Source organism: Centrocercus urophasianus, unplaced genomic scaffold (assembly GCF_019232065.1).
Source record: "Centrocercus urophasianus isolate 14NV4802_14NV808 unplaced genomic scaffold, USGS_Curo_1.0 seq_16, whole genome shotgun sequence".
Taxonomy (NCBI): domain Eukaryota; kingdom Metazoa; phylum Chordata; class Aves; order Galliformes; family Phasianidae; genus Centrocercus; species Centrocercus urophasianus.
In genome coordinates this window covers 33,829,739-33,842,910 of record NW_024884711.1, presented here as the reverse complement: position 1 = coordinate 33,842,910, position 13,172 = coordinate 33,829,739, and the positions used below count along the sequence as shown (strand labels likewise).

Here is a 13,172-nt window from a genome sequence, read left to right as displayed (position 1 = left end):
AAGCCTGTGTCCTTTCTACTTAGAAAGGAGCAGCCTTAATAGATAGTGCTTTTGGACAAGTATTTAAACTTAGGAATGTAGCTAAATGCTTGGCTCTTTTGGTAGATCAGCTGAAGAATTTGTGTTACTGAAGAGCTGAGTTGTCTTTACGAATTCTCCAGTGTTGATCTGATGTGTTAAATATTTAACATTTTCTAATATATATAATGAATTGGTAACTATTGTTTTTGAAAGCTATTTAGCCATTGATTGGCTATTAGATTAAGTAGAAAAGTAAAAATCTGCTTCAAGAAGTTCTGGTGGAAACAATTGATAGTTAGGTGTTTATAGTTTGAAGTAAATAAGGGCAGTAATTTCTTTGGTGCTTTGTTCTTTGCCTCCTGCACAAAGTTGACAGTGAAGAAGTTGCTTTCTACTAAAATAGGTTGGCTTTGAAATAAGTAACTCGTTGAGTTGGCTCTAATTCGGCTGCAAAGATAAACCAGAACTGTTGTGTGAGACATAAACACAAAGAGAGGAGGTTTAGTGTGTTTGTCATGATATTCTAGTGGTTCTGTGTAAGCCTCTGAGGTCCCTCCTATTAGTAACCATGTACAGAACGATAGCTAGCCTCTCTTTTTGGTCTGATCTGTGGTCTGATCTGCTTTGCCTCTTGTTTATATCAAAATTATCAAATATTGCTGTTAGGAACTTTCCTTAAGTTATTTCTCTTCTGCTGACTAGACTCTATTATTAGTTCCTTACTGAGTGATCTTTGAAAGCGCTTTAGTGGCAGCAAATATATGATTAACAGAAGTATATTAGCAATTTAGTTCTCAATTCACAGTCTTATGTATTGACAGAAATTCCTACCTATAGCTTTAATTAATATATTAAACATTTCAGCAAAATATTTAGCTAGTCTGCATCACTGTATCTGATGAACATACAGTGAAAACGTTACAAAGATGTGAGTAGTTGAGGCGTGATTGAAGATCAGTCTCCCGAAAAGCTTGCTGAGACTGGTTCCAAAAGTGCTTTGGGACAAATGAACTGGAAACACAGTATAGACTGCAGAATGGCTTTGAAGAAAAATTATCTTTGTTGGAAACTCTCATGAATGCTTAGAGAAAAGACCATAGAAAGACTTCAGCACTGCCACTCTTGTTTAAATGAAAATTAAGTTACTTGGAAAAAGATCTTTAAAAAGAAATTAGGTGGAGTCTACAGTAGTACTCAATATCAGTTTTATTTCCCCTTGACATATTTAGATCTTGTGTTTCTATTCAAAATTAATTGCAAAATAAATGTATGTAATAGTATGGTTATGCGATGCTGTTAAACTAGGAAAGAAAAAAAGATAATGCTTTTTATTTTAGATTATTCTTGGTAATCTGCACATTATTAGAACTAGAACCAAGATACAGTACTGAGATAGTACTGTAACATGAAAAAGTTTTGCTTTTATAGCACTGGCTGTAAATGTGAACATGCTCTGTATTAGTGCTTCACTACTGTACGTGTATATAAAAACAAGTATCTGATGGTGTTAGGGGAGGAGGGTGAGTTACAACATAGATTACTTCAGACAGTCTTATAACAAGCCCTCCAGTCATATACATTTATGTAACATCTAGGAATAGCGGAATGCCTCTGGCTGAACTAACATGTGCATGGAGTAGCTTTGACAACTGCTGAAAAATTCTGTTAACACTTGTGATGAGCATGGCCCAACTTTTTGGAGTGGAACAGAAGAACACAATCATAATATAGCATGAGTTGGAAGGGACCCAACAAGGATCATCAAATGCAACTCCTGGGTCCTTACTACATGAAAAGTTACCTACAAACCCAGTGTCTGTGAGCAGTGTCCAGATGCTCCTTGAACTCCAGCACTCAGGGCTTTGCCCACCGCCCTGGTGGTGGTTCTGGTGCAGAACCATTCCCTGAGCCCAGCTGCCCTCCCCTCACACAGCTCCATGCCGTTCCCTCAGCCCTGTCGCTGTCACACAGAGCAGAGCTCAGCGCTGCCCTCCGCTCCCTGTGAGGAGCTGCAGCCGCCATCAGGCCTCCGCTCAGCTCCTCTGCTCTGGGCTGAGTGCAGCCAGGCACCTCAGCCACTGAAGTCATACGTGTTGCCTTCTTCTCTGTTCTACATCTTCACAGCCCTCCTGTAGACAATTACTTTATAATAGTTTTAAGTCCTTCTGATGCTGTGGTGGCCAAACTACACACAGTGCTCAAGGTGAGGCTGCTGAGCAGAGCAGGACAGTCCCTTCTCTCACCACACCTAGGTGATGCACACCCCAGACTTTTCCTGTTTTCTGCCCTATGTTCACTGACAGCTGAATTATTATTTGAAGTGGATACTAATCTTTACTTGCAACTTGTAATACATCTTCCAGAAGACTTTCCCTTTCCTCTTGTGGATTCGGCTACATTCAATTGTTTGTTCTTGCAGATTATTAAAAACAAACACAAATCAAAAAATCAAACAACCCACTGGGATAGAAGGTGAAGCAAAGAACATCCAGGGCAGTCAAGTCAGTAGAGTGGGTGCAGAGGGGTTTTGGATCACTTCTGCTCCAATGGAAGCTGTCTTCTGCAGCAGCCTCCTGCCCTGCACTGTTCCTTCAGTGCAGCTGTGGCCTGAAACTCTGCTGTTGTACAGATGGAACATGAGGAGCCTTAATCCTCCAGGGAGAGAAAGCAAGGTGTGGGCAGGGTCCTTTACAGGCAGTGAAGAAATGTTTTATTTCTATTTATGTAAGGTGAAAAAAGCATTTTTTTTTTAGTTCATAAGAAATAGCAAAACATTTGCATTGATGTTACTTCAGTCACAGAAGTGAAAAGTTTATTCAAAGCCAGACAGTTGCAGCACTGGTGAAATCCTTTTGTTGTGAAGCAATCAATCAAAGAACAAAAATAATTTCAAACTGTTTACTGAGAAAACTGCAAATAATATAGTGGAGTAGATAAGGTGATAAAGGATAATGGGACGTCAGAATATTCTTATATGTTCCTGTTTTAATCCCTGACCTGCTTTTAACATTGGGTCTTTACCAAATTTCACTGTCAGCTGCTTCCCACCTTCTTCTCCCTTCACCCGCCCAATTCCTTGTCTTTGACTGTGTCTCTTATTAGTGCAAACAAAGAGGAATCTTTGTTCTCTGTCTTGAAGCTGACAGATCTGTGTCATCTCCCAAAGAATGAGGACAACTGCTACAAATAGCTTGGAGGTGTTGCATTTATTTCAGTCACAATTAGGCTAGGACAGAGCCTTGAGCCATGCTCCATTATCGGGTTAAAATTAAATATAAGTTATTCAGCCAGTTGAGAGGGTTAGAAAAATTTACTGTGAGGCAAAGAAAGCTTTCAAGTAGCTGGTGAAAGCACTGAATGACTTCAACAATGAAAATAACCCTGTGTTACCTAAATCAATATCAGCAGTGTCTTCACCCTGTACCAAGAACCAGTGTAACAAGGAGTCAGGGTTACTTGGTGTATGCAGTAGGAGTATGAACAGTTTGTTGTCCTCACTTGCTGATAAGAGGAACTGGCCGTGAAATGAGGATGAAGCTGGGAGTGCTAGGGAGGGGTAACTGAGTGGGACAAGCTGGAGTTCTGGGGACATTTTTTCAAAGAGCAGTAGTGTGCGTTTGGAGTTCTGTGCTGCATTATTAGAAGTTTCAGAATTAGGAAAATGATAGCAACTTTTAAAGGTGTGATGCTAGGGCATGTGGTGTCATAGGATGACTTCTCTACGGCCCTTACCTAGCCTTAGTCTTCAAGGTGACACCGAAGATGTAAAGAGGAATCTAACTGCATCACTGGCACCCTGGCTGCTTCTCTCTAACCAGTAGCATCTATCCATTGTAGTTCATGGTTAGTTCGCTTGGAGAATCCAGAGTCCAAAGCAGTATCTGTATCTCACTGTAACTCTTTTTGGAAATCACAAATATCACAAATCACTCCCTTTGTTTTAGAAGCAGAAGCTTGTCTTGAGCCCAGAAATACTTAGCTTTCTCTTTTTTCCTCTGGTAGTTTATTCTGCTGTTCACAGGGAGGAAAATATACCTGACAATGAACATTTGACTGAAAATAGTTTACTTGACACTTATGTTGTGAGAAAATGCGAGAGAGATGTCAAATGTTCTTTTTAAGGACTTTGTCAGTTTATTAACACTGCTTGTATCACCAGCACAAAGTACTGAAGCTGCTAAGATGCACAGCGCAGTGTTCCTGAAATGTTAGCTGTTAGCTCTATATATTGTTGCTTTCTTGTGCAGTATATTTTGTAAAACTGGAGAGTCAGCCTTGCCTTACAGGCCCTTTTTCCTTTGGGATGGAGTTACCTGCTAGGTAAACAGACTCCCAGTGGTTCATGATGGTATCAAAGGCACCTTTTAAATATAGATCACCTGTAAATAGTCTGTGACTATATTCTAGCTCTTAAGGTAGATTTTAATTCAAGATACTTTGAAGTCTTTGTGGTTACAGCTTGAGTTCTTCAAAATTCTCAAATGGAAAGTGCATGGAAGGTTTCCATAACTAATATTCATTAATGTCACTGAAGTATATATACGTGTGTGTATATGTAAAATAAACAGTTCACTTTATAGCAAAAGCATATTTGAACTATTGTGAGGAACACTATAGCAGTCTTCTGCTGTTTAGGCATAGTATAGTTGAAACTTGCTTAGGTTTTAGTTGTAATGTCAGCAGTTTTGCTGTATATTGCTTAGACTGCTGTCACAGTTTGCTTGGTAGGAGTGTCTGGATGGATATTTGTATTACAAGAAAGTAAGCTGCCATTAGATTTCTTGCAGCATGAATGGTGGTTCATCTTTGATTTAACACAGGAACAAACTGAAAGTTACTTCAACCTCAACCTCACTGTAAGGTAGCAGTTGACGTATGAATGTAAATGTGCTGAAACCAATATGAAGTCAGTGCAGTCTCAAATGCGAATCTCTACGGTGCCAACCAGCACACCTCTGTTTGTACATGATGTACTGAATTTTCTTCACCGCACTACAACATTTATTCAACTGGGAGTACTTTAACACTTCACTGCATGTTGAAATAATTTAAATGCTTCTTAGTATCTGTTGACTTATTGGAACATGAACTCCATTCCCTTTAAAATGCAGAGCTTCTATCTTGGTCTCTGCCATGGTGGTAGTAGTAGTTATTTTTAGCACTAACTTTAACTTAATTGTTATTCATCTTGAATTTGGAATTTATGTTATTGAGCTTTAATTTTGCTGTACTTCGTCAGTATGTGTTATCATCTTTGAAGACCTGAGGCTCTGAGTTTATTGGTAGCAATTGGAGCAATTGGAGGGCCTGAGTAAATTGGTAGCAAAACTGTAGAATTCAATGTCATGTCAAGGATAGTTTTTGCCTTTTTTCAGTAAAATGAGTATTTTACTTTCCTGTGCTACATTTGAATTCTAGTCCATTATGTGTCACGCTTATTTCCTTCTGTTTCTGTGTATAGATTGCAGTCTTGTAATCTGAATAGAGAGAATGAGATTGTTACTGACTGTAAAAAGCAAACAAATCTTTTGTCTTTTCTTGTTTGTTCTTTCAATGTGAAAGTTTGCTTGAAATATTTTTATAGTTCTTTATAATGTGATGATTTTAAATGTCTCTGCTACTTATTTGTATGCTGCAAAGCTGAATGGAAGTTAAATGCTGGATCTTTCTCATGGCCTTTATATTTTCTCAACCTGTTCATCTCTGAATGCTGTTGAGCTTATCAGAACATAGAACTTGTGTCTCCCTTGCTCTTAATGCTTTGCCAAGTCTTAAAATTATTTCCTGCTAAATACTTGTTTTCTGCACTTAGATGTGTTGCACACTAACAAATTCCCTTAGCAATAGTTGATGTAGGTATTTCTGAAAAAGGAAGTCCTCACCTCACTTCTTAGTATCTACTCTCCTAAGCATAGGAAACCTTGGAGCCAAATAGAATCATATTCAGTTAAACGCTCTTAATCTGCATGGCTTATTGTAGAGTAGCAGGGTTATCCTTGTCTTATGTCATGACAGGTGCTTTTTACTGTCAGTGCAATATGAAGACTTGAATGATTAAATCATATGTTTATTCTAATGCCATACTAGTTGTTGATATGGCAGTTGCTTGCAGAAAGCTTTTGTCCAGGAAATCAAACATCTGTCTGTCGAGAGGACTACAGTAGACAGGATGGTTCTGAAAACTAAGAGCTAAATTTAGAAAAGGCTAATTTCACACACCTGGATGAAATCAGGAATCTGAAAGTTTGTACTGTGAAGATGCAGGCCTTTTTTGTGTGAATTAGAGCTTGCTTATAGTTTGATTTTTCTTTTCTTTAGTATAATGCTTCACCACAGCAGCAAAGAGATATAATAAAGAGTAGGAGTCTGGACAGGAGGCTACAAGAACCGATAGTTTTAACAAAATGGAGACACAGCACAATTGTGTTGGACACCAACGATAAGGTAGGAGCAAGTTAAACAGCATGCTGCAATGTGAACTGTTTTTGATTTGTGAAGTATTGAAAAGAAACTGCCATGTATGAATTTCTGAAATCTCGTTTTATGTTTTGCATCACTGTTTGATAACATTCAGAGAATCCAAGGACTGCTTGATAATTTTGCTGTTGTTTCTTAGTCAGTGGTAGCCTTATTCTTGTTAGCCTTGAAATAACTCATGTTAATTCAGAGTTTGATGTTTATGGTCATTTTACTTATAATTGGGAATTTCCTGTAATTCAGTTCAGGCTTTGGAAAGGTTTTAAATTCAAGAATTGTGAATGTGGGCAAGGTTCCCATGTAAGGTATATTGATATTTCATGCCTGAATATTTTAGTTGTAGGAGACGCTAAGCAAGAATCCCCTTTAAACATGGCAGATGAGTAGCTGAAGAATTCATAGAGTTGAAATAAAACTTTTGCTTACTAAACCAAAAATTCTAAATTAGAGATACAAATAGTGGTGTTATGTAGTGAGCTAATCCCTTTAATGACAGTTCTGCTGATCTCCTCTGTAATATGCGAAGAGAAGTTGTGCTTGATTACAGCAGGGCTGGAATGTTGTTTAAGGGCAGAGCACAGTACTGAAAGTGCTAAAATGCTTGGTTTTATTTCGCCTCCAGAGCTGAGCAGGGAGTTTAGTCAGGACAGAGCTGAGTCAGTAATAACAGAAGCTGTTTTCTGTTCATTCTCTGTGGCATGTTCTTGGTAATCTGTTGGGGGCTGTCAACTAATAGATGTTTGAGCAAGCATGGGGACAGCGCCTCTCCGTTGTTCTTCATCTGCCTGTGTCTTTTTTGTCTGATTTCTATCATAGCCATTTCTACTTGCACTGTGCCATTCTGCCAGTGCATGTGGAGAACTTATGTAAGCAGAGAGGAACTGAAATTGGTGTTGTAGGGGTAATGAATGGCTTGCTGATTTTTGGAACTTCACAGCAGTCTGACCCGAGATTCATGGAAACAGAAATGCATCTTAATGCTGAAGTGTTAGCATAGGCTACTGACAATAAGATGCCAACAAACTGGCTTGTACACTTCTGTTCTGTAAAGATACATGGAGAAGTGAAATGACATCAGTGTATTTCTGGGAGTATGGAGAATGACCGGTAAGTGTGCAATTACACATGCCCATGTCAAAGACAAGTGGACAAAACACAGTAGTAGTAATGAAAATGGATCTACTGCTCAGAATGTTACGTGCCTGACATGTTACTTCTGGAATATCCCAGTAGTTTGTGTTGGAATGGAGTGTTGTGGAAAAGGAAGCAAGTGAGTTACCATGAGTTGACTTAGTTCTTCAGAATAGAATTTATTGAATTTGATTTTAAGTGTTGAAGCTGTCAGTTTAGAATGTCATATGTAGTGCAGAGGACCCAGGGATCGTGCTTGGCTGACAATGGCGCACTCTGCATCTAGATGCATCAGTTTAGCTTTAGCAATTCCAAGGTTTCTTTGCCCTTCTTCATCCTTCCTGTTCCTCTTAAGCATCTTTATGTATCAAATGTGTTGTCACCTGTGTTTGAATGGCCAGATGGAGTTCTGCAAAATCAAAGCCGGAGGGAGTCCTCTAGCTCCATGTAAAGTTTACATTTCACAGTATAAACACTTCTGTTGGCAATAAAGTAAAAAATTTGGCCATACTTTTAAAGGAAGATTTTTTTTTTTACAGGATTTAAATTTGCTTTGGGCTGGCTTCTATGTAGCTCAGCGTCAAATGAAGATGCTCATGTAAAGCATCGATTAGGTGGAGCTGCTTACTTTGAAGACCCAATAGTCTAGTACCAAGACCTTAAGCCCAGTGAAACAAATGTGCAACTGTACAAATGTCTAGTGTAGTAACCAGGAGAAATTGTGTATAAGCCGCATCTGTGAAGTCTTAAGTCAGTAGCTTAGTTAATGCAGTTCTAACAGCTTTAAAATAAGCAGTCATCATGTATTTGTTACTGATAAGGTTTCTGTATGTAACTTTATATAAAGCACAATGCTTATGCTTCAAGAAAATTAAGAATGTACCATGAGTGTTTTGTGGAAGGACAGGGAGGCCATTCATTTGTTTAGTGCATCGATGCATCCATGTTGTTATCAGTGGTAGACACTGTTACATGTGTTGCTTAGAGGCAGTCTGTGGTAAAGGATTAGTTAATGACCATGTGTACTAGTTGTCTTCTTCCAGAGCTGCTTAGTGGTGAGAACTATGGAGTGAAATAAATATAAAAACAGCAACTGGTTTTCAGATGGGTGGTTTCACCAACCATCTGAGGAGGTGGGAGAGAAATGCAAGAGAAGTAACAGAGACCAAATGCTGTTTTTCTTCTGTTTGAAATTCTTACCAGATTTTTATGGGGTTAATACTTCAGAGGAAACACACATGCCTTTTTGGTTCCAGCATTTTTTCTGTTTTTCAGACATTTTCTTTTGCTCCATCATCAATGTGTAGTTTAGAAGAAAAATGTGAATCTCTAGAAAGTTTTGGTCATATACTATAAGGAAATCAACTGCCAGAAGTTAATAGAGCTGGTATAAACTTTTCTGTATGGACAGCTATTTTTTATGCTGGTCTTAAATTTATTGTCTGCACAGAAGCATAGGCTGTTCTTCAAATTTCGTTTTCCATGTGGTGCCTTGTAATTTGTTTGTATTTCAAACGTGCTTCATAATGTGATTGCAGTCATACAAAGAAATCTGCTCCTTAATATGGATGAAGGCTTTGCTTTAAGCTGATAAAGTATGTATTAACTTTTTTTTTTTCAAATGGGTACATGCTTAATAATCTGGTTTGATTGGGCTGTAAGTATTGTAAGAACACTGTTTAGTTAAGCAGGTTTATAATACAAGTATTTCAGAATATCATGAATGCTCAGAACAACCTATTTTTGTGAGAGCGGGGGGAAATTGGAAAGTGTGCCTTTAGGGGTGGAAAAGGTTTTATTTTTTAATTAAAAAAAACATTGTGAGAAAGAATAATTTATACTAATTATTTAAATTCTATAGGAATCATCAAGCTCTTCTAAGGCCAGTTTTCCTGAAAATGAGTCCTCTCCTTCTTCACCGAAGCATCAAGCCACAGTCAGTATGGAGATTGTTTAAATAAGTAGATGTTGTAGAAATGTGCTATTTGTGATTAGATAATTGCTTGTTACTGGGAGAAAAGAACGGGATAGAACTAATGACACTGTACAAGGAATGTATTGCATCCAACTGGGCTTTCAAAAAAAAAAAAAAAAAATTGACTTAAAAACAGCTTTGTGAGAGTGGTGGATGTGTAGCTTAGTTGTGTCAAATTATGTAGGATTGACTTTTTCCTCCAAGTCATGACTTCATACCTAGCAACCTGGTAGTTTACAAGCAGAAATAAACTTTCTGTATCCACTGTGTTTATCACTGTCATTGGTCACTAATAGCTCATATGATGTGATGCCTTCATTTTTCACTTGTGTTTTCACCTGTTGAAAACTTGTAGTAATCTTGAGAGCCTTATGTAAATAAGCCTTGTCTTTTTGCTTTCATAGAATAACGGGAGGAAAACTTCAACTTGCTAAAGACTTGTTATGAATGCTAAACAGATTTTTTTTGCCTCTGTTGAAGTTTTAAATGTGAACGCTTGTTTGACCTTGAGATGTTAGATTTTGTAGCAGAACTTGCTATTGCTTTTAAACAATAGGAGAAAAGTCTGCTCTCTTTAGCTGTCTCTGGAACTTACTATTACAAAAAAAAGTTGTATTTTTGTGTTTTGTTATTTAGACTTCTCTTCCCTCCAGTTAAATATTACCATAATTTTCTCCTTAGTACCCTCTAGTGTTGCTGTTAAGCAAGGCATGATGATATGCTTTCCAAGTAGGTTTTTTAATTTTTCAGAACATTCATAACGGTTCCCTGTGCAATTTTTTAATACCGCAGAATATTGGAGAAAGTGAGCATGGGTTACCCAGGCAGTGAGGTCCTATTTTTGGAAAATAATATGTATTTTCACTGGCTTGGGAAGGCACTCTGCCTCAGTAGAGATATTAAAGACGAGCAATTACTAATGGGCCATAACAGCATGAATCACCAGATAAACGCTATCTTTGAAAACACATCTCTTGTGTTTAATGCAAACCACATAAAACATGCAAATAAAAATCTGTAAGATTCATGAAATACAGCTCTGTGTCTCTGATAAAGACAATGTCAGAGTAAAGTTTTCCTCTTCTATTCTGTATTCTGTGATTATTCCGTGGTCTGCTTAAATTTGAGATGTTCTCTCTAACATTCTCCTCTAAATATCTTGTATTTTCAGTGGATCTAAAATTGAGGATGTTTTTGTTATGATAAAGCTAATTTAAATCTTTTCCCTAATTGATTATTTCAACTAATAGATTACTTCTTAATAGTGCAGTAGTGCAATAGGACGGTGCAAATTGACTATTTCCTTTTTATCCTGCGCTATTTTTTAAAAATATGCTTTATTTTTCTTATTCTTGTACAGAAACTAGAAATATTCACTCCTTTGTAACTTAAACATACCCTTCTAGTTCATTGTTATTCTTTTTTTGCTTTTCACTGCTTGATCTCCAAAGTTGTACAGTGGCATATAAATTAAATGATTTTCATCCACAGTGTATAATTAAGTAGCTTAAAATTCTAATCTTTCTCTTGGGGCTAGGAAAAAATAGGACATGGAATGTTTTGCTCATCTGTTTGAAAACTAATTTGTTAGTATTTTTATGCAGTTCAGGAATGATTTATTTAAAATATACAGTTAACTTGAGTTAGAAGAATTCTGTTGAAGAATTTAGGTTGTTTGTCAGATATCTCCTTTTTTTTAGTGGCAGACACAAACACAAAATTACTATTATACAAATCAATATATCCTTGCTTAAAATTTTCCCATGAAAAATCTTGATTTTACTGATGCTGCTTGTTTAAATATACTTACAGCAGTTTCTTGAAGTTACAACACTGGCCAGATACTGATTGTTCGAGGGGATTGAATTCAGTGATGTGATGCAATAAAAGCAAATTTTCTTTTTAATTTGTCTTATTCCATCTTGCAGGGTCAAGAGAAGTATGGATTATTGAATGTGACAAAAATTACAGAAAATGGGAAGAAAGTTCGGTAGGTCCTTCTACTTTTAGAAGTACGTGTAGATACGAGTGGGCAAGAGATTCCATATTTATCAATGCTACTCTACCTGTATGTGATGAATGGCCTCATTTGTAGTTTCCTTTTCTTGCTTCAGGGTGGGCACCTGCGTTATAAATCCTAATGTAAAACCAACTAATACTGTCTAACCTAATTCCAGTGTTTGCAGAGTCAGTACCAAATAGTGTCTAAATGTGGTTTTTCCTCAGATTTAATTTAGGTTTACTTTTTTACCTGTAATGTTTTGAAAGGGATTTTCTTAGGTCTACTATTGTATACATCTATATCAACATTCCCAAATTTCTGAAACATGAAGCATTATTTCTTTTTTAAGGATTAAATTGCTAGCACACAGCTGATTTTCCAGAGACCCTCTGCCCTGGTCCAGGGCCAGGTGGGCAGCAGGTCTGATCTCCATCTTGGTTCCCCAGAGCTGCTTCTAAGAGCCCAGTAGGAAGAGGTAGATGGTGGCTCATACAAGCTGCTGCTGGTGCAGTATACCCTCATCACTTAGGGCAAATCTGTTTGGAATCACTGATCTGGATTATTGGGCTGCTTTACCAGAATACTGCAATGTGACCCTCCTGTCACTTTGAGAGCTGTTCAATAATAATTAATGTTTAGGCAGTGGGAATGGATTGTTAGAGCTTGTAAAGCTTTCTATTTTATTTTATTTTTAACCTCTGGGCAGATATTTAGGCACAAAAATTGTCAGACAGCTAAAGAACTGATTTGTTCCTTTCCTGTATTTTTTTGGATGTGTAACAAATATTTTGTTGCTGGTGTTAATGAGCTTACTGCATAAAAGTGGGGCACGTACATCCCAATAAGATGTGATCAGTCAATTTCAGAATTATGCAGTGCTTTGGCATAATCTCCTTAGTACACAGTAGGCTGAGCATTCCAGATTAGCCCTTTTGAAATTATAATTGTATGGCATTCCTTCTGGTGAGCTGCTCCCACTACTAATTAGGTTTGTTTGATTTAGATTTTGATGGTCAGGCTGGGACAATTAACATATGTTCACTTCTGCAAATATGCAAGCAATTAAGATTTACTGATGGCACTGATGACAATATATATGGTTAAGTATATTAACATGCAAGTCAGCTGGGCAGCAGTGACACACAGCTTTAGTATCTGCTTTTAAAGTCAATTTATTATGTTTTGTTTACAAATATTTACAGAAAGAATTGGATGTCATCCTGGGCGGTGTTACAAGGTTCATCACTGCTGTTCACTAAAACCCAAGGAAGTGGAACTGGCTGGGTAAGCTCTGCAACAAGGCCTCACCTTCTTTTAAATGTTGATATCATAAAGCACAACAAATTACAGCCCTGTTGTTTATTGGTCTTAAATACCAATATGTATGCACAACTTAAAAAAAAAAAAAAAGTTGTCTTACTGTTTAGTGATAGCTTTGAACTTTTGTTTTATAACCACATAACGTGTGATAAGTATTTGCATCTATTTTGAAAGAAAAATTTCACACTGGAGGCAATGACAATGATTCTTCAATATTGATATCATTTCTACTTTAATAACATTATA

The 13,172-nt window shown here is 37.2% G+C and overlaps 1 protein-coding gene across 6 annotated transcripts in view; it reads left to right on the top strand.

Moving 5' to 3' along the window:
* The window catches only part of ARHGAP12 (Rho GTPase activating protein 12), a 63,655-nt gene that overhangs the window by 31,792 nt on the left and 18,691 nt on the right, over window positions 1-13,172 (top strand). For 5 of the 6 annotated variants that reach the window (XM_042816807.1, XM_042816806.1, XM_042816803.1 and 2 more), the window contains 4 exons: window positions 6,340-6,465; window positions 9,491-9,565; window positions 11,533-11,594; window positions 12,809-12,890. In XM_042816807.1, the coding sequence (XP_042672741.1) occupies window positions 6,340-6,465; window positions 9,491-9,565; window positions 11,533-11,594; window positions 12,809-12,890 (345 nt within the window). The remainder of the gene's footprint in view (window positions 1-6,339; window positions 6,466-9,490; window positions 9,566-11,532; window positions 11,595-12,808; window positions 12,891-13,172) is intronic. The other variant, XM_042816805.1, reaches the window with a different exon arrangement.